At 45.4% G+C, this 25,834-nt stretch overlaps 1 protein-coding gene across 2 annotated transcripts in view; it reads left to right on the forward strand.

The window, feature by feature from the left end:
• Positions 1–25,834, forward strand: part of CCDC88A (coiled-coil domain containing 88A) — a 1,055,351-nt gene that overhangs the window by 630,968 nt on the left and 398,549 nt on the right. For both annotated transcript variants that reach the window (XM_069234179.1, XM_069234180.1), the window contains exons 14-16: positions 2,987–3,124; positions 3,313–4,383; positions 15,615–15,742. In XM_069234179.1, coding sequence (XP_069090280.1) covers positions 2,987–3,124; positions 3,313–4,383; positions 15,615–15,742 — 1,337 coding nt within the window. The remainder of the gene's footprint in view (positions 1–2,986; positions 3,125–3,312; positions 4,384–15,614; positions 15,743–25,834) is intronic.

Consider the following 25,834-nt stretch of genomic DNA (forward strand, 5'->3'; position numbering starts at 1 on the left):
TGAGATAGATATCATCCACATATGACAATGCTTCAGGGTCAGTGTTGTGTAAGATTGATGTCACATGAGCTGGGAACAGTCCTGGGCTGTTTTTGTACCGTTATGGGAGTCGGCAGAATTCTTTCTGAGAGCCAAGGGAGCTAAAACTTGTTAAGTCCCTACTTTCAGGCGCTATGTTTTGGCAGAAAAACCCATTGGATATATCCAGGATCGTCTTATATTTTTTGCGCACTATACTGTTCATAAGCTCTGTGCTGTGTGCATTTTGCCTTGCAAATGTGCATGTGTGACTGTTTAAATATCTATAGTCTAACACTATTCTATACGAAGTGTCGGGTTTAGTGACTGGAAATAGTGGATTATTAATTGATGAATCCAATGGTTCAATTACATCCTGGTACTCTAATTGGTTGAGTATTTACCTCACAGGTGTTTTAGCTTCATACTTTATAGGATATTTTGGTTGAGGTTGGGATTTAGTTGGTATTACATGGTAGGGGGAATCTTTGTCCCACCCTACGTGATTGCAATATAACGCAGGTGCCTGTGCCAATGTCCATGACCGAATGTACAGTTGCCGGGTTAATGCCTGCCGTTACTGCGTTTGGTTGCACTGGGGCAGCTCATGCTGGGTTTGTGTTTAATGTTTGCATTACAAACTGTACTAACAGTCTATATATTGTCCTGAGCTCTGTATTTAAGCGGCAGACCTCACCTACCTCCAAGGTTACTGCATCAGGGTGCGGTGTATATGTGGCCAATAAGGGCCAGGTCAGGGCATCATTGCTCAGAGGATCTAACCTAACATGTAATATTGTAGGTGGAAGGACACCATGAAGCCAGTTATTATGGTCTTGATAAGATAAAAGTATTTCTAAATATGCATAAGCTCTGTATTGCTCTGTATTATGCAGGTGCATTTGCAGGTGTATAGTGATGAAATGTATTTGTGTTCCCATCTGCTACTGGAAAAGTGACCCAAGAATAAAATATTTCTGTTCTGTAGGCTGGATAAGCCTCAACAACAAATGTGACTGGACCCCCCTGGGTCGTTAGGCCATTTGCCAATAAATGTGCAGTACGGGGTGGTCGCATATTTACTGCAGTTACCCACCGTTGTGGGTTCGCCATGGTAATAGTAGATGTATGTTCAGAGATAAGGACACCAGATGGAGATTCATCCTTTTAATGTTCAAGCTTAAACAACCTATAGCTTAAGATAGATAGCACCAATTTAGCTGAGGAGGAAACCCTCAATACCTCGGACGTCTCCCTTTATAGTATTGAGGTGTCTTTAGCCTTTAATGAGGCAGAGATACTTACGTGGATCGTAATATTAGTGCCTGACCAAACGTTGGTGGCACCGTGTTGCGTAGGGTTTCATTATGCTACTAAGGTTACTGGATTTGGGTGACAGAATCACATAGATTGTGGGTACTAAGTACAGTTACACACCATATCACACCTGTCGGTCTAATCCAGAGATTCCGGCTAACTAGCAAACAAGTGACGAGGAGAGTGAAACACTAAAATAATCCTACCAGCTTGTCACTAAGAATAAGGTAGTATATATGTTTTCTCCCTACACTATGAATGAGCACAGCATAATAAGCCTAATCTTCCCTTCAGGTTTCCTCCCGGGAGAAAATCATCCCTCTTACCTGAATATCAAAGTCTGTAGTCTAGGAAGACACCGTCCCCATGTAGGTCAGGGGTTCAGCTGTGTAAGCGAATAGCGAAGCAATCAGCATATAGTCATGGTCATCTGGCTGGAATCTCCCTCTAATGTGTTTGGGACAAAGGACTGTTTTTATAATAAACCAGTTGACATTCAAAGAAAATGGTCCCACGTAGGAGTGCGTGTTTTTCTGTGAATGTTGGAGACACAGCTTACCATGTTTGTCAGCAACCCTATCTGACTGTAGCCTTGGAGAAGGCACAGAGTGGAATAAATGTCCTACAGAGAACAAAATGCTTTCCTATGCAAAAGGATAGAGAAAAATAAAACAGCACCCCAAGAATGTAGCTATTGCTAGAAAATAAAGCAATGCTGAATAAAATATAACTAGGTTAAAGTTCACCGCGGCAGGCCTAGTTTGCTAAAATAATGTGTCTAAAATATGGATAAAATAACTATACATTAGTGGTCTTTTACACAGTTCATTTACTAATGAGGAGGTTCTTCCTCATAGGTATTATTACAAGTGCATTTCAGTGTTGTTAGGTCGATTATAACACACAATTGACATGCTAACATGGATGAGTTTATTTCCATGCTCTCATGTTTTAAGGCTTTATTTACCTATGGTTACTTCCACAGGTTTTGATGTTGTAGAGTATATTATTACTTTTCTTAAATATTATGATTGTCTGATTTTTTTCCTCTTATTCTGGACCCGTTATGCTTCAAGGCTTTTTTCAAATGTCTAAGTTTGCAGTCCCTTCTCCAGGTTCCTGTGCTTTGGTATCTGATTCTAAAGTAAGGAATCTGCTGCTAGATGTCTCTATCATGCCTCATACCTTGGGAAGATTATAAATTAAGGAATCTGTGGCTAGATCCTGTCTCTGCCAGATAATGCATTGCCGAAGTTCATTCATTTGAAGTATAGTAGCTTCTGAGGCAAGCGGTGCTCAGGGTGCTGCTTTCTGATTGTCTGATATTTCGTTCTTTTGAAATTATGTGGATAAGATAATAAATTGAATGTTTTTCAGCCATTGCATCCTATGTTTGGCATAGTACTGCTTTATGAATTTTACCGTAGGACTTCCAGCTAGACTACTGGATTGATTCAAGTATGTGAATATATGAAAGATCCCAAGACTGAAGAACTTCAGTTACAGGTAAGTAACTTTTTTACCTATAGCAGAACTTGGATTTTAGTGGATATAAGTGCTGACAAAAACATCTTAATGTAATCTTGAATTTGTTTTTATCTTCATTAGGGTCATGATAGCAGATTTAAAAAGTGTTTGTTTATCTTTTTAGTTAGAAAGACTTGAAAGTGAAATGTGTCATGACAAGCAAAGCCTTCAAAGTAGTCAAAATTTGAACAATGATTTAATGAAAGAAAAAGCACAACTTGAGAAAACAATTGAGACTCTTCGAGAAAACTCAGAGAGACAGGTGAGCAAAAAAATTTACATTTCATAATAGAGCCTGTGTGAGATGTAAACGGGGCAATTTTGCAAATCATAGTTGTATTATATAGGTGTTTTATCTTTAGATTGTTTTCAAAAAATGTTATCTATGTATTATCTATTAAACTGAATAGAAATTATGTAACATTTTTCACTTTATATTTCACTGAGCAGATAAAAGGGCTGGAACAGGAGGCAGAGCATTTGAATCAAACTATAACATCTCTTAGGCAGCGGTCACAAATTGGCACTGAAGCACGAGTAAAGGACATTGAAAAAGAAAACAAAATCCTTCATCAGTCCATTAAAGAAACCAGCAGCAAACTAAACAAGATGGAGTTTGAAAGGAAGCAACTAAAAAAAGAACTGGAACTTTATAAAGAAAAAGGAGAAAAAACAGATGAACTTGAAAAAGAACTCCATCACCTTCAAAAGGAAAATGAACAATTGCAGAAAAAGATCACAAACTTGAAAATCATATGTGAGAAGATTGAGACACTAGAGCAAGAAAATTCAGTCCTGGAACTAGAAAACCGGAAGTTAAAAAAGACTTTGGATAATATAAAGAACCTCACATTTCAACTAGAATCATTAGAGCAAGAGAATTCTCAACTTGATGAAGAAAACTTGGATCTGCGAAGAACTATTGAATCTCTGAAATGCACGAGCATCAAAGTGGCACAGTTAGAATTAGAAAATAAAGAACTTGACAATGAGAAGGAGCAAATGAGGAAAGCAATGGACCTTATGCGGGCTTCATCTAAGAAGACTGAACGTTTAGAAGTCAGCTACCAAGGGCTGGATACAGAAAACCAAAGGTTACAGAAAGCTTTGGAAAATAGCAACAAGAAAATTCAGCAACTTGAAGGTGACATTAGTGACTTAGAGGCAGAGAACCACACAATGCAAAAGAATCTTGAAGAGTTGAAAATATCTAGTAAACGACTGGAACAGTTGGAAAAAGAAAGTAAACTATTAGAACAAGAAACATCTCAGTTGGAAAAAGACAAGAAGCAACTGGAAAAAGAAAATAAGAGGCTTCGACAACAAGCTGAAATTAAAGACATTACACTTGAAGAAGATAATATGAAAATTTCCAATTTAGAAAAAGAAAATAAATTGCTTGTTAAGGAAGCAAATGTTTTAAAAGAGTCGTGTGTAAGATTGAAAGAGTTGGAGAAGGAAAATAGGGAACTCGTAAAAAGAGCAACAATTGATAAGAAAACTCTTCTCACATTGCGAGAGGTAATTTTCCAATACATTTAGATTACATACCTATTAATTGTTTCTGAAAGAGTGTCCTTTAATTATGTTTCTATATATATTTTATGGAAATAGAGTTGTGAGAATAATAGACAGTCCTGTCAACAATGTTGTTTCATGATAGCCCATGCATCTTGTGAACAGCAGACAGCAGAGAACATTTAAGCAGCGAAGGCACAACCCTTGTCCATTCACAAGCTCTTTCTTTACAACAGAAACATTTGAGTTAGTTATTTGGTGCTGGTTCTAGAGAGGTTAATTCTGTTTTAAAGGATGCATAATTTTATATATTTGTTCATTTGTTGATATTCTTATAATTTTTCATTTATATTTATGATTTTTCATTTCTACTTTTGTTATTATTGCAAAGCACTGGCATCTTCCCTTGTGACCACTTTGCACCACATGTGAATGTGGGAGCTCTCATAAGACCCACAGTTAGGAGTAGGAATCCATGGTAAATCCACAAAATGACACCCACGTCTAGCCACTGACCTAAGCTAAGATCAACTAGCAGACTTGCTATTCCAGGTACAAAACTGACAAGCTAACCCCACTAACAGTTACTAGAATTAAAACAGTGGAGTGCTGCTAAATAATTGTAGTGTGAGATTTGACCTGTATTCTACTAACATCACTAAAAAGTGCTAAAAATGCATATTTTATCTTATTGTATAACAATCTCTGTCCTGCATTTAATAGAGTCCTTCATTTACACTGTGAGGCTTCTGCTATGAAACTCAAATTGAGTAATTTATTTACACTGCGGGCTCCGGTGACCCAAAATGATACTTGTAAGTTTCCTGATGCACATATTCATCAGTTTTAGACATAACCATTTGTCCAGTAGTGTAATATATGATTTATAGATGAACATGTTGTTACTGTAATAAAGTGGTTAGGTAATTAAAGCACTTCATTTCACACGTGTCCAAGAACTTGCTGTTGTCATGATTAGACAGCGATAAGAGTAGAATGTTGGAGGGAAAAGGAGAAAATCAGTTCTGAGAGTGTAAAGAAAAATATGTAAAGCTCACGTCTCAAAATACACCTGAAAGAGAGGCATTAAGCAGGGTTGAAATCAAGGCTTGTGGAAGCTGAGAATGAGATTTAGAGCCCAACCACTTATGTGATTAACTACTTCCAGGTTATACTCACCACTTCTGAAGCTTTATCATTAGGGAGAGTACTTAAGCTCTTGGGTCGCATACATTCATTGCCTGGCAACTAAAAGTACAGCACCATATTTAGTACCAGGCACCATTTTTCTTTTCCTTCCCTCTGATTCCTCATGTTACAGGGGTTAGGCAGGTATTACTGTGTGCATTCCCCTTCTTATTCTACAGAATCTGTTTCTGTGGTATCCTGGGATTTGACATCTATATTCAGACCTGTGTACAGCTCATCATAGCACAGTCCACCACAGAAATTAACTTCTGGTTTGATTCATTACATGTTCAGTTGTCTTTCATACAGTGTTATTTTGCTTTTATATACAAACTTCATCAGACTAACCTGTGCCTGCAGCTACATGCCCACCCTGAAAAATGAGATGATTACCACCTGTGTCTTTCTCACTCACTTTCCCTTTTCCTCTCAGACTCTGTGTTGCATAGTCTCTTACCAGTCAACAGAAAACAAACAAAAGTAGTGGGATTCTCAATGGTTCTTCAGCCATAGTGTCTGAGCTTGACAGCTACAGTTTTGGAGAAAGAAAATCATTGTTTCCCAATCACACTGTAAGCTGGTTTCCATTTTATTAACCAACCCTATTAGCGTGATTCAGATGGGTGAGACCTCTTATTTCTGATCAGAACTCATATGGAATTAGGATGCTGATTTTCTCATAACTTGGGAAAACAATATTTGTTTATAATTACTGATCTTTCCAACTCACATTAACATTTACTGACCGGTGCCCAATGGGACCCTGCTTCAAAACCCTTCATGTCAAATGTTGATCCAGGCTAGCATTTGAAAGCTTTCTCCTATGTCAAGATTGTGAAAGATAGTTAATAATCCAGACCAGGCATGACTTTAATCCATATTACAGTACTGTTGCTGTACTTTGATCAAGTAACACCACACAGGCATACCCCTCCCCCCCCCCCCCCACACACACACAATTTTCTGATGAATGCTTATAACAGAATCCTCATATTTAAAATATCCCACAGAGCTAGAGTTGATCCAGGAAATTTTCCCATTAGCAACTGACTCCTGTGTACCAACAGGTGGTGCCCTGTGGCTTCCTCTGCAATCTTGTACTGCCCCAAAAGTACTTTCAAGGTACAAATATTTGAAGTTAAGTACAGTAAACCTATGCTTACCTATATGCACTTACTTTCTTAATATTCTGGTCCCCAATATTTTTACCACAAAATGTTGGCCCCATGATATTATACAGTCGAAATTATGGTGGAATACTTTCTATCTAAAATGTGGGAAATATCAATTGTCAAGCCTTGATTCAAACAAGAATTGACTATTGTAATGCAATCTTTTGACTACCCCTATTTTCAACCTTCAGTTAGTATAAAGTATAGCTGAACACTAATAGTGGTCTACAAAAATTTGAGTCCCTTGCTTCCAAGAGAAACATTTATTGGTTGCTTCTCCACAATAGGATACTTTTGTAAAGCAATGACATTTGTCTGCATTAAATGTATTCTAACACTTCAGAGTTTATGGTAAACAAATTCATGTGGTGTAAGCAATCAAGAAATCTACAATCAAACTAAAAATTCCCGATACAGTACTGCAATCCCAAACAATATTCAGGCAGAGAGCTTGAAGCTGCTCAAATCTGGAACGCCTTTCCTAATGCCCTTCATAGTAGATCAGCTCTGTCTGTTTTTAGAAAGTCTGACAAAACCAATGTATTCAATTAGTAATAGTCCAGCACCACCGTCACTATACTTTTGCACGTTCACACCAAGAACATCTGGTGTATGCTGTACTTTATAAATATCCTAACTATAACCATGGCTTGATGCATTTGAGACAAAATTGGTCCTTTATTGGTGTATTGGACTGGTTGCCGGCAACCAACCTAAGCAATATTAAAAAAAAACAAATTAATAAGGACAACACAAAATAAAATGATGGACGGAGTGCTGAAACTTTTCAAACACTCACCCCCAGTCACAGATCTGGGTTTAATCCATCATTGTTTGGCTTGCCAAGCCACCCCAGTTTGGACCCAGCCATATGTAAATCAGTCGTGACCCTGCTCCCCATGGGAGTACAGCCCAAACTTCCAAGCCAGGTCCTCCCTTTACCAGAAACAAGCATCCTGGGACCGTTTTTGGGGTATCACCCCTCATCAGCCAGGCTAGCTTAAATCCAGTGGTGCAGCGATAAAGGGACCCACGCCTGGGCATACCCCTAGCCATTTAGGGTGCACGTAGCAACATCACAAAATAAAATGTTGGACAGAGTGCAGAAACCTTTTAGACACTCACCCCAGTCTCAGATCTGGGTTTAATCCATCATTATTTTGCTCCCCGCATCACCCTAGTTGGACCCATCCATATGCCAATCAGCCTTGACCCTGCTTCCCATGGAAACAGTCCAATCTGAACTTCCAAGCCAGGTCCTCACTGAACCGGAAACAAGCATCCTGGGACTGGTTTCGAGGTATTGCCCTTTATCAGCCAGGCTAGCTTGAATCCAGTGGTGCAGCGAGCAAGGGACACATGTCTGGGCATACACCTTGACACTTAGGGCGCACATAGCAACATCACAAAATAAAATGATGGGCGGAGAACTAAAACTTTTCAAACACTCACCTCCAGTCACAGATCTGAGTTTAATCCATCATTATTTTGACCGCCAGTTCACCCATGTTTGGACCCAGCCATATGCAAATCAGTTTTGACCCTGCTGCTCATGGGAGCAGTCCAGCCTGAACTGCCAAGCCAGGTCTTCCCTTGACCGGAAACACACATCCTGGGACTGGTGTCAGGGTATCACCCCTCATCAGCCAGGCTAGCTTGAATCCAGTGGTGCATAGAGCAGGGGTCCCACGTCTGGGCATAGCCCTAGCCACTTAGGGCACACATAACAACATCACAAAATAAAATGATGGGCGGAGTGCTGAAACTTTTCAAACTCTCACCCCCAGTCACGGATCTTGGTTTAATCCATTGTTATTTTAACTGCCACATCCCCCCAGTTTGGACCCAGCCATATGCAAATTAGTCTTGACCCTGCTCCCCATGGGAGCAGTCTAGCCCAAACTGCAAAGCCAGATCCTCCCTGGACTGGAAACAGGCATCCTAGGACCAGTTTCAGGGTATCACATCTCATCAGCCAGGTTAACTTGAATCCAGTGGCGCAGCGAGCAAACCAATAAGGACTCTCAGTAAGAAGCAATGCACACATGTAACAGATTCAGTATGACTTTAATGAAACACTAGCACAAGCACATCTATTGGCAATGATAGTAAAACAGTTGCATGTATACTTATAGCATAAGAAAGAAACGGTCTTGAATGACCCACAATCCAGTAAATCAAAAGCACTATAATAATTCTGTAAATGAAGATAGAGCAGGAGAATCTGGGCCTTCAACCCCTGGACTTAACTTAGTAGCTAGCACTGAGAAGCCTGCTCGTTCTTCTCTCTCTTTCCCTCCCTAGGAAAGGTGCAATCTGCACAACTCTGTCTGTGAGCGTCACCAAGTCATCTGCACTCTGGTTGTTTTATACACTAAAGGCTGGCTTCCCCAACAGCATGTCCCGTAATCACACCAGTGGTTCTTGTGGTGTTATCAGTGTTTTCGCTAACCCAGGATCCTCCTGACTCCTACTGTCTACACCTTCCACCTTTCTCTCACTGGTGCTAATCAGTCATCCTCCCAGGGATTTCAAGCTACTCTCAAGCTCATTTGGGTCAGTACAACCTCAACAGTATGTCTCCCATAATCCACATGCCTCGGCCTGGTACAGTAAACAGAGCCCCTTGCAGATAGTTGCATCTATGAATTGACAAAAACAAGCATCATGAGCTAATCACAGCCTGGTACACAAGTTTTCTGCATGCGTTTTCACTCATCGACACTGCCTAAGCTAATTAGCCCTGTTGGGTCACAATGTCTTCCACACACCAGGCATATACTTCACAGTTGGGAAAATAAAAAATTAATTAATATGGAGGTATCACCTTGTATTAACTTGAATTTACTTGGTTAGACTGACAGTCAGAAAAGAGGAATAACTTCCATATTGGAATGCTGAGAACTTTTTTCCAGAAGAAAATCATTGTATCGCTCTTACAACATTATACAACTTATATCAAATTGTCTTGCATAGGGGGGGCATGGTTAACCACCAACGATGGTGGACGCTTGAGCTCGAGCTCTCCGGGCCTGGGAGTAAGAAATTATCTGCAGTCCCCCTTGCTGACCCCTTACGGACCTGCGGTGGGTGGATTCCCATCCCCGCGGTACCTGTATGTCCGGTGCTGGCCCGGGAAGCTGCTGGGCACTGAAGACTATTGCCGCCCGACTGGATGACCGGAGTGGGCCGCGGCGACCAGCCTGAATTGGCTGTTGCCCCAAGTGGAAGGGGGGAACTTGGTTCATCAGGCCGGCCGCGGCGGTGCCGGGCCTGGCCACTCCCATCCCTCTTTCCTATTGTGTGGGGGAGCGCAGCCCAGAGGCCGTAGAGGGTAGGCCTTGAAGACAGCAGAGCGGCCCACTGGAGGCTGGGGACAGAGAGGCAAGCTCGAGCCACGAAGGAGGACAGCTTGGCCTGTGGAACACTCGGACACCCCGAGCGGTGCTGACACGCCCAACTGCAGCAGAATTTCTCTGCCTCTCAGCGACTGCTGGCTGGGTGAGTGAGGCATTCAGCCCGGAGCATACTTGGGAGACTGAACAGCCCCCCCCCCCCCCCCAATTGATCTAATATACAGGGCCAAGGGAGTAGTAGATTGAGAGCTCCCCATCCCTCTCTGGACTACATCAGTATTACTATGAGGGACATGACCGAGAGCATCGTCGTGGCACAGTGCTGTGAAGCCCAGTGGAATACCAGGGAGTAGCGGCCTGGCATGAGACCTACACATCTGGAAGCTGGTGTGACCTGGCGGGGATGTGGCGAGAGGCTGCTCTGGCCCAAGACATACTTGCTTGCCACTTCTGAAGGGCTAACAAACAGTATTGGCGCTAACCTGTTCCACTTACCTGTTAGCATGATGGGACTCAATAAAACCAAGCCTCCCAGTCTAGATGACTGTGTGCAGGCACGCTCCTCGACCTCGGAGGGCTCAGTTGCCTCAACCCCGTTAGACTGTATTCCCCCCATGCGGGCAGAGCCTCCGGCTGACAAACTGGATAACATCCTGTAGGAAATATGCGACTCCAGCGTAGCCATGGAGAAGAAACTTGGCGCCCTTACCACAGACATTAGTTTGCTGAAAGAAGGTCACTGCAAGCTTGCGGACTGAGTTATGTTGACAGAACAAACATTAACTACCTTAACGTCGGAACATGCAGAGCAGGGCTCTGTGATTGCTCAATTGCTTAAACAGGTGATCGCAAGATGGACAATCACTTGGGACTGTGTCTCAGATGTCTGGCCGCCGGGGCCGGCATAGCCACCATAAATCGGGCATTGTGATGGGCAGGAGGTGGCACCGTCCCCTCAACAGCCCCGGGTGAGTCAACTTAAAGCCATCCAACTTGCTACTACCCTGTGCAATCTCGGCCGTAGGTCCAGCACAGAATCCTCCCTGGCTGGGGACTCAGGCTCAGAAACTGAGGGTAGCACAGCCTTATTCCCGCTTGTAACACCACAGATAACCAATGACTTATGAAGGCCCAGAATGTTGTAACTCCCCTCTACATACTTCCAATACAGAGTTGCAGCCTGCGGGATTCTGGGGGAGATGCCCCCCCACACTACAACCCATATTGTTACAATGATCGCTGCCAACCATTCTAATTATCTAATTGCCTCCTGGTATCTACATTGGATATCCTTATATTCTCTGCCATGGTATGTTGTCATAGATGGGGCTTGGGTCCGAGCCTTCGTTAATGAGACAGAAACATGCTTGTCTTACAGTTATATAGCATGGCACCAGAACCACAACACCTCATTAGAGTAAGCCTTGCTATCGCTATATCAGTTTACTTCTCTTCTGTTTGGTTAATTGGTCAGGCGCTGTTCCTCATGATTGACCAGATATTGGGTAATGTAAGTTGTTATTATGCGTCTGTCCTTGCTAGAACACAGGTGGGGGACATAGGATTCTTAGTGGGGCCACTGACTTGCATTCCATATACTAATTATAATGACCACAATTACTAAATCTTAAAATATAATCACCTGGAATGTTAGGGGGCTGGGATCTATATATAAATGTCACATGGTGTTGTCACAATTGCACCAATGTCATGCTCAAATGGCCTCCCTACAGGAAGCTCACCTTATTGCACCAGAAGCCCTAAAGTTACAACGCAATGGGAGGGGGCAGTTATTCCACACTTCTTTTTCTTCCTATGCCCGGAGAGTAGCCATAGGGATTCAGGTGGGGATTCCGTTCTTATCCCAAGACACAAAAATCGATACACTGGGTTGTTATGTACTGCTAAGGGGTCCCCTTGATGGTGACCAAGTAGTGTTGTGATGTTTTTATGCACGAATCAAGAACAAGACATATTCCTTGCCCGTCTCTCCACAGTGTTATCCTACTGGTCCCATCTCCCTTGGGTTCTGGGCAGGGATTCTAATGCAGTGCTTGACGTTCTCCTTGACCGCTCAAATCTACCCCTCCCGAATAGTGCATCAATTAGGCAATCCAGAGTATTGTGATAATGGGCTGAGGGTTGGATCTCTTGGATGTGTGGTGCAGTCGTAACGTTGATTCCAAAGAATACTTGTTTTACTCCCCCCCACACATTCACTCCTGCCTAGATCGGTTCCTGTGCACCTCCCGTTTGCAACCCCATATCACCCATGCCACATACCTAGGCAAAACATTATCAGACCACAATCCACTTGAAATCATGCTCTCTCGGGCCGAGTGCCCACTCAGGTACCAACGTGGCACTTACAGCCCACGTTCTTAGAAGACACAGTATTCCGGGAGACACTGGCAACCACTGTTGCTGCATTCTTTTCAGAACACACTGACACTGCCTCCTCCCCACTGGTTGAGTGGAAGGTCTTTAAGGAGTTTTTTTGGGGGGCATCCATTTCTACACTGGTGGGAGCACCAGGGAAGTAGTGAAAGACCTCATACAACTAGAAAGTAATTGGGTGTTATGGAGCAAGCAGTGGCACGGGGTAACACAGATGAGACACAATTACAATCGGCTCGAATCCGCCATGCGGAGCTCCTTGAGCGTCTTAGGGTCATTGATAACAAATCTTACACTCCATATATGCCAATTGTTTACTCTCTTTCTTGAGAAATTATATAATAGGTTGTTGGAAGAGGGAATACTTCCTGCTATAACGGAGAAAGCAGTAGTGACCTCGCTCCTTAAGCCTAATAGGCCCCCTGTAGAGATGTCCCCCTGTAAACCCCTGTCTATTTTAAATACTGAGTATAAGCTACTCAGTAGGATACTGGCACGCCGCCTCCTTCCACTCCTTCAGCGGCTCCCACACACAGACCAGAGTGGCTTTGTTCCTCGTCGTGGCACGTTGATGAACATTTGCCGGTTATTCCAGCTGATGGATGAAATGAAGCACCACTGTCCTTATGCTGGCTGCATCTCCTTAGATATGCGGCAACCATTTGACACTCTTAGCTGGGATTATATGTTTTCAACCCTAGAAGCCTATGGAATACCCCCAGAATGTGTCCGGTGGGTGCGGCTCCCTTATTTGGATCCCACTGCCAGAGCTAAGACGGGTGCACATATCTCCACCTCCTACCGAATATATTGTGAAACTAGACAAGGCTGTCCTCTATTTCCTCTTTTATTTGTATTAGCATTAGAGCCCCTCGCACTCCACCTTCGTCATAGTTCAAGGGATTGGGGAATTGTGCTTGGCCCCACCACTCACTCTTGCTCGTTATACACAGATGATATGATCCTAAACTATAGGGATTTGAGGCTGGATACTGGGTGAGTGGCACAAATAGTATCTAAATCTATGTATAATCCTTTGGGGGCACTTACCAAGAACCCTCTATCCGATTCAACTCCAGGACCATTGGAACAGCGCCTGTGACCTTTCGTTATCTCGGTATCTGGGTATAACGTGATCATTTAGATTTGTTGGAGGGCAATTTAATGTGAGCGATTACATCATACCAGTCTCAAATAGATTTTTGGACCACTCTGCCCCTTTTTGTGTCCGGTAGGGTGGCATTGGTATAAATTATAAAATTAACTCATGTTCTATACTATTTTGTTAATTTGCCAGTTATGGTGCTGACTTGTGTATTCCAGACATTAAACTCATTGCTGATTGATCTGATATGGGGCAAGGGCCGACGCCGAGTCAGTCTCACAAAACTACAGTCGCCTCCCAACATGGGAGGTCTGGGGGCCCCAGATTTCAAAGCCTATTGCACAGCGGGACAACTACAATGTTTATCATACTGGCTGGCTGGTAATAATCTGGGAGAAATAAATTGTTCAGCCTCAATGCTGAGGAGAGGTTTCTAACATCGAATGATTTGTCCTAACCCCACTAAGCTACCTACGGGTACTACCCTGCAGTTTCGCATTGCTTTAGCATACTGGAAGCTAGTGGTGAGATACATGACCGTATCGGTCCCATACGCACCGAATGTGTCGCTTTGCAGGCTTCCCACCCCCTCAGGGACTATTACTGCTTCCCTGCTCCTTGTTGGGTAACACCAAGGAGTCAGTTTATTGGGAGACTTGCTCAAAGGCGGCATGCTGATGCTGCACTCCGACTTCGTGAAAGCTCATGGGCTACCTGAGGCTCTTTTCCTGACCCATGCTAAAATACTAGCTTATGTGTGCAACCACACTGCACCGGATGGCTCTGAACCAGTAACACATGAAGTCCTTCGGGCTCTTCATGCAATGGGACATAGTAGACATCTAGTCAGATGGCTATTTCAGGGACTCCGCACACATCTCAATACATCTTTAGATTTGCTCAAAACAAAATGAGAAGCGGATATTGGAAGAGATATCGCACCTAAGGAATGGACCTTCCTACTTCAATACGCTAAAAAAAGTTTCTTGCAAGTCTAGATTTAAACTGATACAGCTTTCCCTCTTTCATCATGCATATCTAACACTGCACAAACTCAACAAGATATACCTCACTGCTTCGACCCACTGTGCTTGGTGTCATACTTCTGATGCTGATCTCCTTCATATAATCTGGGCGTGCTCTTCTCTCTCACAGTACTGGCCTGCAATAGGAGCATCATTAACAGATGCCACATGGGGGCCCCTTCCCGTTTGCGAATGGGTTAGCACCAGTTTGAAACTGGTACTAACTGCGATTGTTTTGCGAACACATTTGAGGTCACAACAATCATACAAGGGAGTGCGACTCGCAATGAGGAAGGGAACACCCCTTCCTAATTTCAACTCACAAACCCTTCTTGCGATTCGGTAAATAAACCGAATCTCAAAAAAGGGTCCATACATCCCACATTGCATTTTTCAAGTCGCAAACGGCCCAGTTGCCGACTTAAAAAATGCTTCTTATATCTGGCCCAAAGTTCTTTATCCACAAGCCAAAGGGATTTATACTCCACCTCTTCCTACAACTGGAGGTAACGCAGGAAGGCAAGCACTAACTAGATGAGGCCACTACTTTTCCATTTTAGGAGCACCTGATCTGTCACATTTAAAAAAATGTGAAGGTTATCTACAGATATTTTCGCATACATAAATGCATGCCTGTACAGTATTCTGGTTGGGTGATCCCAAAACCCATTACAGTAGCTCCCCTAAGTGGAAAAGTTTAACAAAGGACAAAGTTAAATTAATATTCATGTGAATGCTACTGAGAAATGTTTACCACACCAGAGTCTCACTTTTAGAAAATGGGACTCTGCCAACCCACAACTCTTACGCATCCATGTTTGCAAATTAGTACGTTCATTTTAAGTGTGCACATAATTGAAATGTAATCTACAAAACCATTATTGCTTTTATTTCTCCCTCTGCCATATCATAGCTGCCATTTCTCTCTCTCTCTCTCTCTCTCTGTGTAATAAATTGCAAGCACTGATTAATTTCTATTTGCTTTCAATAGGATTTAGTTAATGAAAAATTGAAAGCACAACAAATGAATAATGATTTGGAAAAGCTCACACATGAATTGGATAAAATAGGGTTAAATAAGGAACGTCTATTACATGATGAACAAAGCAATGATGACAGGTAAGAGTTGCTGCTGTATTGGGGGATCATGACCATGTAAGACTTAAACCTATCAGCTTTTAAATGTACAGTGAGCTGCATACAATTAGAGCCATCTATAGATGGGTAATAGTAATTGAGTGAAAAGTAATTGTAAATCTTCTTCAAAAAGTCTATTGTAGCTCCTATTAACAAAGGTATTTTTGGAATAAATAGAAATTTCACATAGGGGTCACTGGCAGGAGTAAAAAATCATTATTTCTCCATCACAAGCACATTAGTAAATTCCATTCAAGAGATGGGAAGTGGGTGTTTTAAGGTGAGGTTTGCCTTGGAAGTTTGGTTACGTCCACAAACATGTACATTTGGGGGCATTCCCAAACTCCTGTCCCACTGCTTTCCACCTTGGAAATTGTTATCAACTTACTAACACCCCTTTGATGATGGAAAAGGGAACAGATCTACTGGGGATGTTCGGGGGAAGGACTTTCTCCAAAGGGAATAATGCTTCAACATATTTGCAACACGCATTTGCACAGAACGCCCCATTCCCCCTTTGTAAACGTCTATGTCATAATACAGCGGTCTCCAAATGTTTCTGGAATAAGAACTGCCTATGTTCAATGAAAATCCTTGCGAGGTAGTAACATGTTTTAAAAGTAACCAATAAGACAAGATGACATTTGTGGATACCACATACAAGATTCCCAGCAGTCATCACCTCAGGCATTGGTTGCTAGCAGTGATGTAATTATTGATTTGTCAATGTGTAACACCTAGCAGTCATTGATGCACTCTCCCTAGCACCTAGTTAAAATTAGTAATAACTGTCCTCAAAATCTTTTGATTTTTATCCCTCAAATATTGTCTTTGAATATATTTTGGAAATTCTACCATTTTTCTCCAAAAATCAACCCATGAGTTCTGAAAGTACATACATTTACATCTCTACTGCTTTTCAATTTTGGTATACACTTATGAATTCAACCAAGCAAGAGCTTCCTATTTAGTTCCCTGGGCTGGAGCAAGGAGAGCTACTTACTCGTTTGAGAAGCATGTTATAATATTTTTAAGTCTAATCTTAAACTTTTAACAACATGCTCCTTGGAGAATTGGGCCTTTGTGCATGTTTCAAAGTACCTATGAAGCACAGACCAAAAGGCTTGTATAACCACTGTCTAAATTATTTATGGAAAACATGTTCTCCCCACTTGTAGAAATCCCTACATCAAGTCTTTGATAGCTGTCTGACTCTTTTTCAGGCTCTTCCTATTCCCTCCTATACCCTCCCCGTTGTAGTAGTGATAAGCTATCAGAATTTGATTAATCAATAATATTTACTACACACATTTTAAAATAAATATGCTTATTCAAAGTCAGACACTTTTTTGTTTTCTTAATTTTGAAGAATTTTTATTTGAAAACTATAAATCATTCAATATGTTTCACTTCTCTGTACACGTTGATCATAATGCAACAAAATGACAAATGCTGGAGTTTGACGTGCACTACAATATCTTAATATCATGCCTTATTGATAAGAGTTTCACTTTCAGATGTTATGTCGGATGTTTTCTCATATGTTCATATAAAGAAGACAATACATGCTATTCATTTTTCAGTAGGCATGATAAAATACAAAAGGTACGATTCAGAAAGATAACTTAGTTGAGAGTAAGTGACATACATAAGTTTACTTTTGAGTAGCTTTGCTACTTTACAAATTTTGGCTGTTCCCACATTTATGAATGTAAAGTTACTCAGAAGTCATGTCTCGCCCCCTGAAACGTGGTATAGCCAAACATCCGAGTGCAAGTTTATTAATGCAATAAAAGAGCAGTATTAAGTCCAGCACCACACCTGGTCAACCACTGATATTGTAACCGATTCCCATTGAAAATAATGTAGGCAGGGACTCAAAATAGAACCAACATAGGAAATAATGTTAAGTTAAATAATTTACTGTGCAATAGCTTGAGTGTGTAGATGCCCCTCTCCATAAAAACCTGGCGATGGACCGACTTGCCATACTAGGACAGGTCCCCCAGCATCAGCCCCCAACGCTTAAGGAAACACTGCTGCTGGTTATTAATTCCCACTAGTTACCACTGTTAGAAATTACCAAACATACTGCAAGCTTAGTCAGCTGAGTGTACGCCACAGGTGGCATCGCCCCTTGTCACTTATAAACTGTTACCCAGTAGCTATTATCACTGATTTTGCTCATGCTCATGTTTGGCAGCCCTCTTCCCTCACAGTTCTTGAAGGTTTGCGTCCTTATTAACTTAGCAAATTGGCTCCATTTCAGTATGGACCCAGCCTAGGTCCATACGGATAATACAATACGCATTGCAACCCTGTGCTAATATTGCCTCACCGTTCAGTTGTTTAAACCCAGCACAAGTCATGTACTAATATTTGAAGCAAATATCGAGCTCCAACAAAATGTAACCATTTCTTGAAAGTTGTTTGTCATGTAGAAGTGTAAAAATAAATCAAAAACTTCAGTAAATTTTGTTTTTCATTAATTATTAATTCTGACTTTTTGAATATGTATAACATTAATTTAATGTTGAAAATGAAAATATTAACAATAAATATGGTGTTAGGATAAAATATTATAACAAATGTTTTTAATTTAAAAATAACATAACTGTTTTTTTTTTTTAATCATAAATTTTCATGACATTGGCGGTAAATCCCACTTACCGCCATGCTTACTGCCGCCAACATACCGCCGCCGCAGCGGATTACCACCACCCATATTATGACCCACACATAGCAATCCGTCACTATACAGCCACACACACAAGTCCGCCAGTTCAAAGGTCAGTGATAAACTGGCGGAAGCAAAATCCACACCGTTACGCCAACAAAACTACGCCTACGGTATTATGACCCACGAATCACCACGGCGGACATATAATGGCTCTAAACCATTGGGGGTACATACTGCCGCGCTCAAAATACCCACAACCTAACAAAACTACACCACATTGGACATTTCAAACTACACACACCTGACACACACCACACCCACACACCCACACCACTATAAAACACACACCCACATTACCCACAACCCTTTACCATTACAAACAATTGTCACAAGAGAGATAGCAAGACCACAGACAAGACCAGAGACACACAACACCATCCACGCACCCTACATCACACACCCCAACACAGCACCCCACGCACCCTTGCCCACACCACTCACAGTACACCCATGGCACCACAACTACACCCCATGTTCTCTGAGGAGGAGCTAAGGGTCATGGTGGAGGAAATCATCTGGGCAGGACCACAGCTATTCGGGTCACAGGTGCAGCAGACGTCAATTGCTAGGAAGATGGAGCTATGGCGGAGAATCGTGGTCAACACTGTGGGGCAGCACCCCAGAACAAGGGATGACATCAGGAAGAGGTGGAACAACCTACGGGAAGGTACGTTCCACAGCAGCAAGACACCAAATAGCTGTACAGAGGACTGGCGGTGGACTCCACCTCCTCCCCCACAACTAACAACATGGGAGGAGCAAGTCTTGGCAATCATGCATCCTGAGGGCCTGGCAGAAGTAGGAGGAGGACTGGACTCTGGTAAGTCTAATCTCTATTACTATCATCCCCCCTACCTGCATGCCATCACAAACCCCCACCCTTACCCTCACTCCCATCACTTCACCACCTCCCACATACCGCAATGCCACAACCCACTCATCCCAATACCAAGCCCTACATGCAACACCAATGCCTGGACTCCCCTCACAGACCTGCATGGACACCCATCACTAAAGCATGCACATTAGAGAGAATCGCCTAGCCCACAAAATCACTACTCACACAAGGCAAAGCTGCCAGGGCAATAACAACCATACAGGGCAACACACCCATGCACAAGATGACACACACAGAAACAATAACACTGCATTTACATCCCCACAGGTCCCCCACCCAACGGAGAGGATGTACCAGCAACTTCAGGTCCACCCCCAGAAGAGGTCCATAGTGATTCCAGCAGCTCTGGATGCCTGGATCTGGATGACCAACCTGGCCCATCAGGGTTCTCCGGACAGTCGGTAACCCAGGCACAGTCCCATACCACCACAGAGCCTCCCCCTCAGGAAACACCAGCATAGTACCCACCCAGCGGGCCCATACCTCTGTCCCCAGGACACGTCAACCAGCAGTGTGTCCACCACTAGAGGGACCCCACGCCACCCCACAAACACAGGACAATCAGGGACCTGGGGTCAGTGGCAGTGGGCACACGGTTCAGGGGACAGAGGCACAGGACAACGAGGAAGCTGGGAGGACTGCTTTGCGACAGGGGGAAGACAGGCCCAGGAAACAGATTCTCCAGGAGGCACTCACCAACATCCTGGGAGCATACCACCATTCCCAGGAGACGATGGGCGAGATACTGGACAAGTTGCTTGCAGGAGACCCAGCGGCTGCAGGAAGGACAGTACCTGGGGATCAGAGAGGACTTGAAGGACATAAACACCACCATGGCCAACACCATGAGGGAGGCAGTGGCACACCACCGGGCCCCTGACACTAGCCAAACCGTTTAACAGCCTTCCACCTCCGCTGCCGCTAGTGGACAGGAGGCCCCACCACAGGAACAACAGGCCACCAGCACCCCACCCCCTGCAGAAGGAGAACCACCCCCAAAACGGTCCCTGCAATCCAGGCAGAAGCTAGAGAACATTGCCAAGACCCCCGGCAAGAAATAAGACTCTCCTGAATGTCACCATTGTGTCCCACCCTGTCACCCTGCCCACCTTGAACTGCCATTGTTCCCCTTCCTATGCCCCCTTGGACAGTGCACCTGTGATACAAATAGACTGGACTCTATCCTGAACCTTCCTCCATCATCACCCCAGCCCATTCCACATCCCCCTCTAATCATTAGCACTTAAATAAACACCATTTGAATAAATACAAGTATGGAGTCTGTCAAATCATTTAACCATGTATTTGTTTAACAAGCTTTAAACACTGCAGTATAACTGTACAGTAATGTATACATAGGAATGACCTGCAGTTGGGTACAGTCAAAACACCAGGAGAGATAGTGGGGCACAAATATCTGCAAATAGAGATGCCAAAGGGTACAGTAAATGGCCATAGAAGTGGGAAAATCAGCCTGCCAGTGACGATGTCAAATACAAAACTGTCAATGTAAAGTGTAATTACAGTGTCTTACCTGTGTGTCATTGGAAGTACTGTTGTATTATAGCACTTCTGTTGTCCTCATCCTCATCCTCTGCCTCCTCATCTTCACTGTCCACAGGGTAAATTGCTGCCACATGCCCATCTCCAGAATCACCCTCCTGCAGGAAAGGCACCTGGGGACGTAAGGCAAGGTTGTACATCATACAGCATTCCACGATGATCTGGCATACCTTCTTGGGTGAGTAGTACAGGGATTCATCTGTTAGATGGAGGCAACGAAACCTGGCCTTCAGGAGGCCAAACGTCCTTTCTATTCTTATTCTTGTTCGCCCATGTGCCTCTATGTAACGTTCCTCTGCCCTTGTCCTGGGATACCTCTCAGGGGTCAGTAGCCATGAGAGGTTGAGGTAACCAGAGTCACCTGAAAATTTCAGGGGACAACTGTTAGACACACACTAACCCTTAGGGCCCACACCATACTCATACACCAACAACCCCTGGGTGGGAACCAGGGCTCACCTATTAGCCACACCCAGTGCCTCTGGAGTTGAGCCATCACATATGGGATGCTGCTATTCCTCAGGATAAAGGCATCATGCACAGACCCAGGATACCTTGCATTGACATGGAAGATGTACTGGTCCGCCAGGCACACTATCTGCACATTCATGGAGTGAAAGCTCTTTCGATTTCTGAACACCTGTTCATTTCTCCAGGGGGAGGTGGGGGGGGGCAAATGCAATATGTGTACCATCAATAGCCCCAATAATGTTGGGGATATCTCCCATAGCATAGAAATCAGCTTTCACTGTGGCCAAATCCTCCACCTGGGGAAAAACAATGTAGCTGCGCATGTGTTTAATCAGGGCAGACAATACTCTGGTCAACACTATTGAGAACATTGGCTAAGACATTCCTGCTGCCAAGCCCACTGTCACTTGGAAGGAGCCACTTGCCAGGAAATGGAGCACAGATAGGACTTGCACAAGAACGGTGATCCCGGTGGGCTGACAGATAGCAAATATCAGGTCAGGTTCCAATTGGGTACACAGCTCTGTGATTGTGGCCCTGTCCAGTCTGTAGGTGAGGATAATGTGACTGTCCTCCATTGTTGCCAAGTCCACCAGGGGCCTGTACAAGGGGGGATGTATCAATCTCCTATTCATCCACAGCAGTTGTAATCTAGGGGGCAAACATGAGTAGCTGGTCAGTATTCCATATTTCCAAACACTACACTGCATTGCATGTTGTGACTGTAACACAATATTGTTGTATAGGCCCAAATGGTGCCTAGGTGTACTGTGACGCAGTTAGGTGCCATGGCGTGCCCCCCCCCCCCCCCCGAAATGGCATCCGCCTGTCCTGTATGGAAGGACAGGTGGAAATGAGGTAATTCCGCTGACATTGTGCGCCGTTGCGGGAGGCGGTTGAAAACTGCAGTGCAAAATCCTCATTGGGCCCAATGGGTTACATGGCCAATGGTGATGTACGTTGGCGGTGACGGTACACCCTGCTGTGGACGTGACCGCCAATTTCTATCTGTTCACTCACTTGCTACCTGACCTTCAACAGGGGAGGACCTACACTGCAAGTGCTGCTCTGACCTGTGTCTGGAACGGACCATGGCTCGTGTCACTGGGGTAAGGGCCCCTGCCTTCACTGCTGCGGAGTTGGAGAGACAGGTGGATGGGGTCCTACCCCAATACCGAATACTGTATGGGCCTCCAGACCAACAGGTGAGTACACTGTGAGCACGATGAATGGGACATGAATGCATGGAGTGCTGTGTATGAGGGCCTCGTGTAGGGGGGTGTTGGGGTAGGGGCCCTGGGCAGCGTGCTGCATGTATTTGGGGGCAATGTCTGTGCGTAATGGGATGTGAGGCCTATGGTGGGCTGTGAGTGTAACAGGCAGGACGGTCTGACTGATATTCCTATGTGTATTTGTCTGCAGGTCAGCGCTCATCAAAAAAAGGTATATGACGTACCATCGCCAAGGACGTGCGGACCCTGGGGGTCTACTGCAGGCGGAGCACCCACTGTCGCAAACGGTGGGAGGACCTGAGACGCTGGGCACGGAAGACGGTGGAGGCCCAGCTGGGGATGGCCTCCCAACGAGGAAGGGGTGCCTGTCGAACTCTGACCCCCCTGATGACCCGCATACTGGCAGTGGCCTATCCGGAGCTGGATGGGCACTTGGAGGCATCACAGCAGCCACATGTGGGTGAGTACACGGCCCCAATATACTACTTGCCCGTGGTGGGGTGGCATCCGGGTGGGGGATGTGGGCCTGTGGGTTCCCCTAGGCCAGGCCGGCAAGTGCAGGGTAGGGCCCATGTTGGGCAGAGTCTGATGTCAACCTCCCCAAAACAAGCTAGCAGGCCTCCACTACTGGGCAGGGGTCTGTGGGTCTCAGGTATGCTGCAATTGGCGTTAGGTATCCCTGTCTGTGGGCTTGTGACTAGCATTGTGACTGGTAGTGCATTGTCTAGTGCGTAGGACTGTTTCTTGTGTGTGAGTGTATTGTGTACGCCAACAGTGGTGTTGTTGCCGCCATTGACCAAGGGTATCCTTTGTCTCATCCCCCCCTTTTCGTTTTGTCACCCTGTCCTTATGTGCATTAGCATCATCTGGTGGAGGAGCAGAGGCACCGGTGACGGGGAGAGCTGCATCCGACAGGGCCCAGGAGGCCGAATCCACCGACGGTGAGGGCACCAGTGGGACGGAGGGCGAGGGGAGCACCACGGCGGAGACTGGAGGGGACAGTTCTGACAGTGATACCTTCTCCGATGAAAGCTCCCTGGTGGTGGCAGACAACTCTGTGCCCACCCCAACTACAGGTACAACCACCACCCGCCGTACCAGCACCACCCTCCCAGCAGCCCCTCAGCCTGATTCCTGTGCCCGCTCATCCAGGAGGGTGGGCATCTCCTTCGCCCCAGGCACTGCAGGCCCTGCTTTAGTTAGCCCTGCTGCCCCGAGTGAGGAGGCTATTGACCTCCTGCAATCCATCTATGTTGGGCAGTCAACCATTGTGAATGCCATCCAGGGGCTGGTCGCCCATTTTCAACAAACAAATGCATTCTTGGAGGGCATTCACTCTGGCATGGCAGCCCAGCAGAGATCAATCCAGGCTCTGGCCTCCTACCTGATGGCAGCCATTATCCCTGTTTCTAGCCTCCCCCCTTAAACCTCCTCTGCCCAATACCATTTCCCTTAACCCCAACCTATCCCAAGCACACAGGCAGACCAGCATGCACCCAGGACAACACACAAGAGTGGTTCAGGCAAACACAAGCAACACACATCATCTCACAGACACTCACACAAATACCATCCAGATGCAGACATACCAGCATCCACTGCCTCCATTGTGTCCCCCTCCTCCTCCTCGTCCACCTCCCTCCCAGTAGCATCTACACTCACATCTGCATGCACTACATCCTCATCCACTACCACCATCATGCCAATCACTACATGCCCCTCACTGGCAGTCACCACCCCCTTTTCCATGCACACGTCCTCTGTGTCCTCTCCCACTGTGTCTGTGCCCCCTCCTCCCAAGGTACACAAATGCAAGCACTCAGACACCCAACAGCCATCCACCTCACAACAGCATCCAGCCCATGCACCTGCACCCAAACGCGGCAGACAGACACCTACTAAAACCACTTCCTCTTCCTCCACTCCCAAACCTTCGCCCTCTTCTCACCCCAATGTCCCTAAGAAGCTTTTTCTCTCCACCATTGACCTCTTCTCTACCCCTCCTCAGGCCAGGGTGAAGAAAACCCAGGCAAGCACCTCAGCCACCCAGTCCAGCGGCACAGTAGTATAGACATCTACTGCAGGTGGTAGAGGATCCCGGGCACCAAGCAGCAACACTGACAGGGTGCCTGCACCAGGTGCATCAAGGAAAAGCAAGGAGGGAACACCAGCTGCTACAGGGAAGGGCAAGGAGGCACCACCAGCAGCTTATAGGAAAGGCAAAAAGGCACCATCAGCTGTGGCAGGGAAGGGCAAGGAGAAATCCCCGGCTGCTGACAGTAAGGGCAAAGGGCCTGCACCAGCAGGCAGGAAGGACAGGAGGCCTTGTGCTGGGACTCATTCGGAGCCCCCACCGCCAACCATGGTGGTTCAGCCATCTGTGGCTGCAATGGAAGGGATGAAGCCTCCTCCCACCACTGCCAGCACTGCCACCAGCTTCACGGTCAGAAGCAGCAGCTCCAATGGGCAGCCGTCCGAGGCTGCAGGGGATGGGCTGGAGCCTCCCCCCACCACTGACAGCACCGCCACCAGGACCACTGCCAGCAGCAGCAGCCCCAGTGGGCAGCCATCTGAGGCTGCAGGGGATGGGCTGGAGCCTCCCCCCACCACTGCCAGCACCGACACCAGCACTGCCACTGCCACCACTAAGCAGTCGTCACCGCTGGCAGACAGTGTGTAGTCCTGCCTCCATGGGCTGTTGTGTGTCCTGGCCCCTGCAAATCCAGTTAGTCTGACACCCTGGTGAGAGACTGTGCCTTGCGCTCCCCAAGATCTGCATCTCAGGGCACAATGCGCCCTCCAGAAACAATGGAAGAAGCCATCCACTCACTGCATCCTACCCAGGATAAAGCACACTGGGCACAATGCCCCCTCCAGAACCAGTGGAAGAAGCGATCCACTCACCGCATCCTACCCAGTATGAAGCAACTGGGCACAGTGCCCCCTCCAGAACCAGTGGAGAAGCCATCCATTAGAGAGACTGTGGCCTTGCACCCCCCAGGACCAAGCAGTGGGCAAACCACCCACTAGAGAGACTGTGGCCTTGCACTCCCCAGGACCAAACAGTGGGAAACCACCCACTTGAGAGACTGTGGCTTTGCACTCCCCAGGGCCAAGCAGTGGGCAAATCACCCACTTGAGAGACTGTGGACTTGCACTCCCCAGGACCA

Source organism: Pleurodeles waltl, chromosome 5 (assembly GCF_031143425.1).
Source record: "Pleurodeles waltl isolate 20211129_DDA chromosome 5, aPleWal1.hap1.20221129, whole genome shotgun sequence".
Classification (NCBI taxonomy): Eukaryota; Metazoa; Chordata; class Amphibia; order Caudata; family Salamandridae; genus Pleurodeles; species Pleurodeles waltl.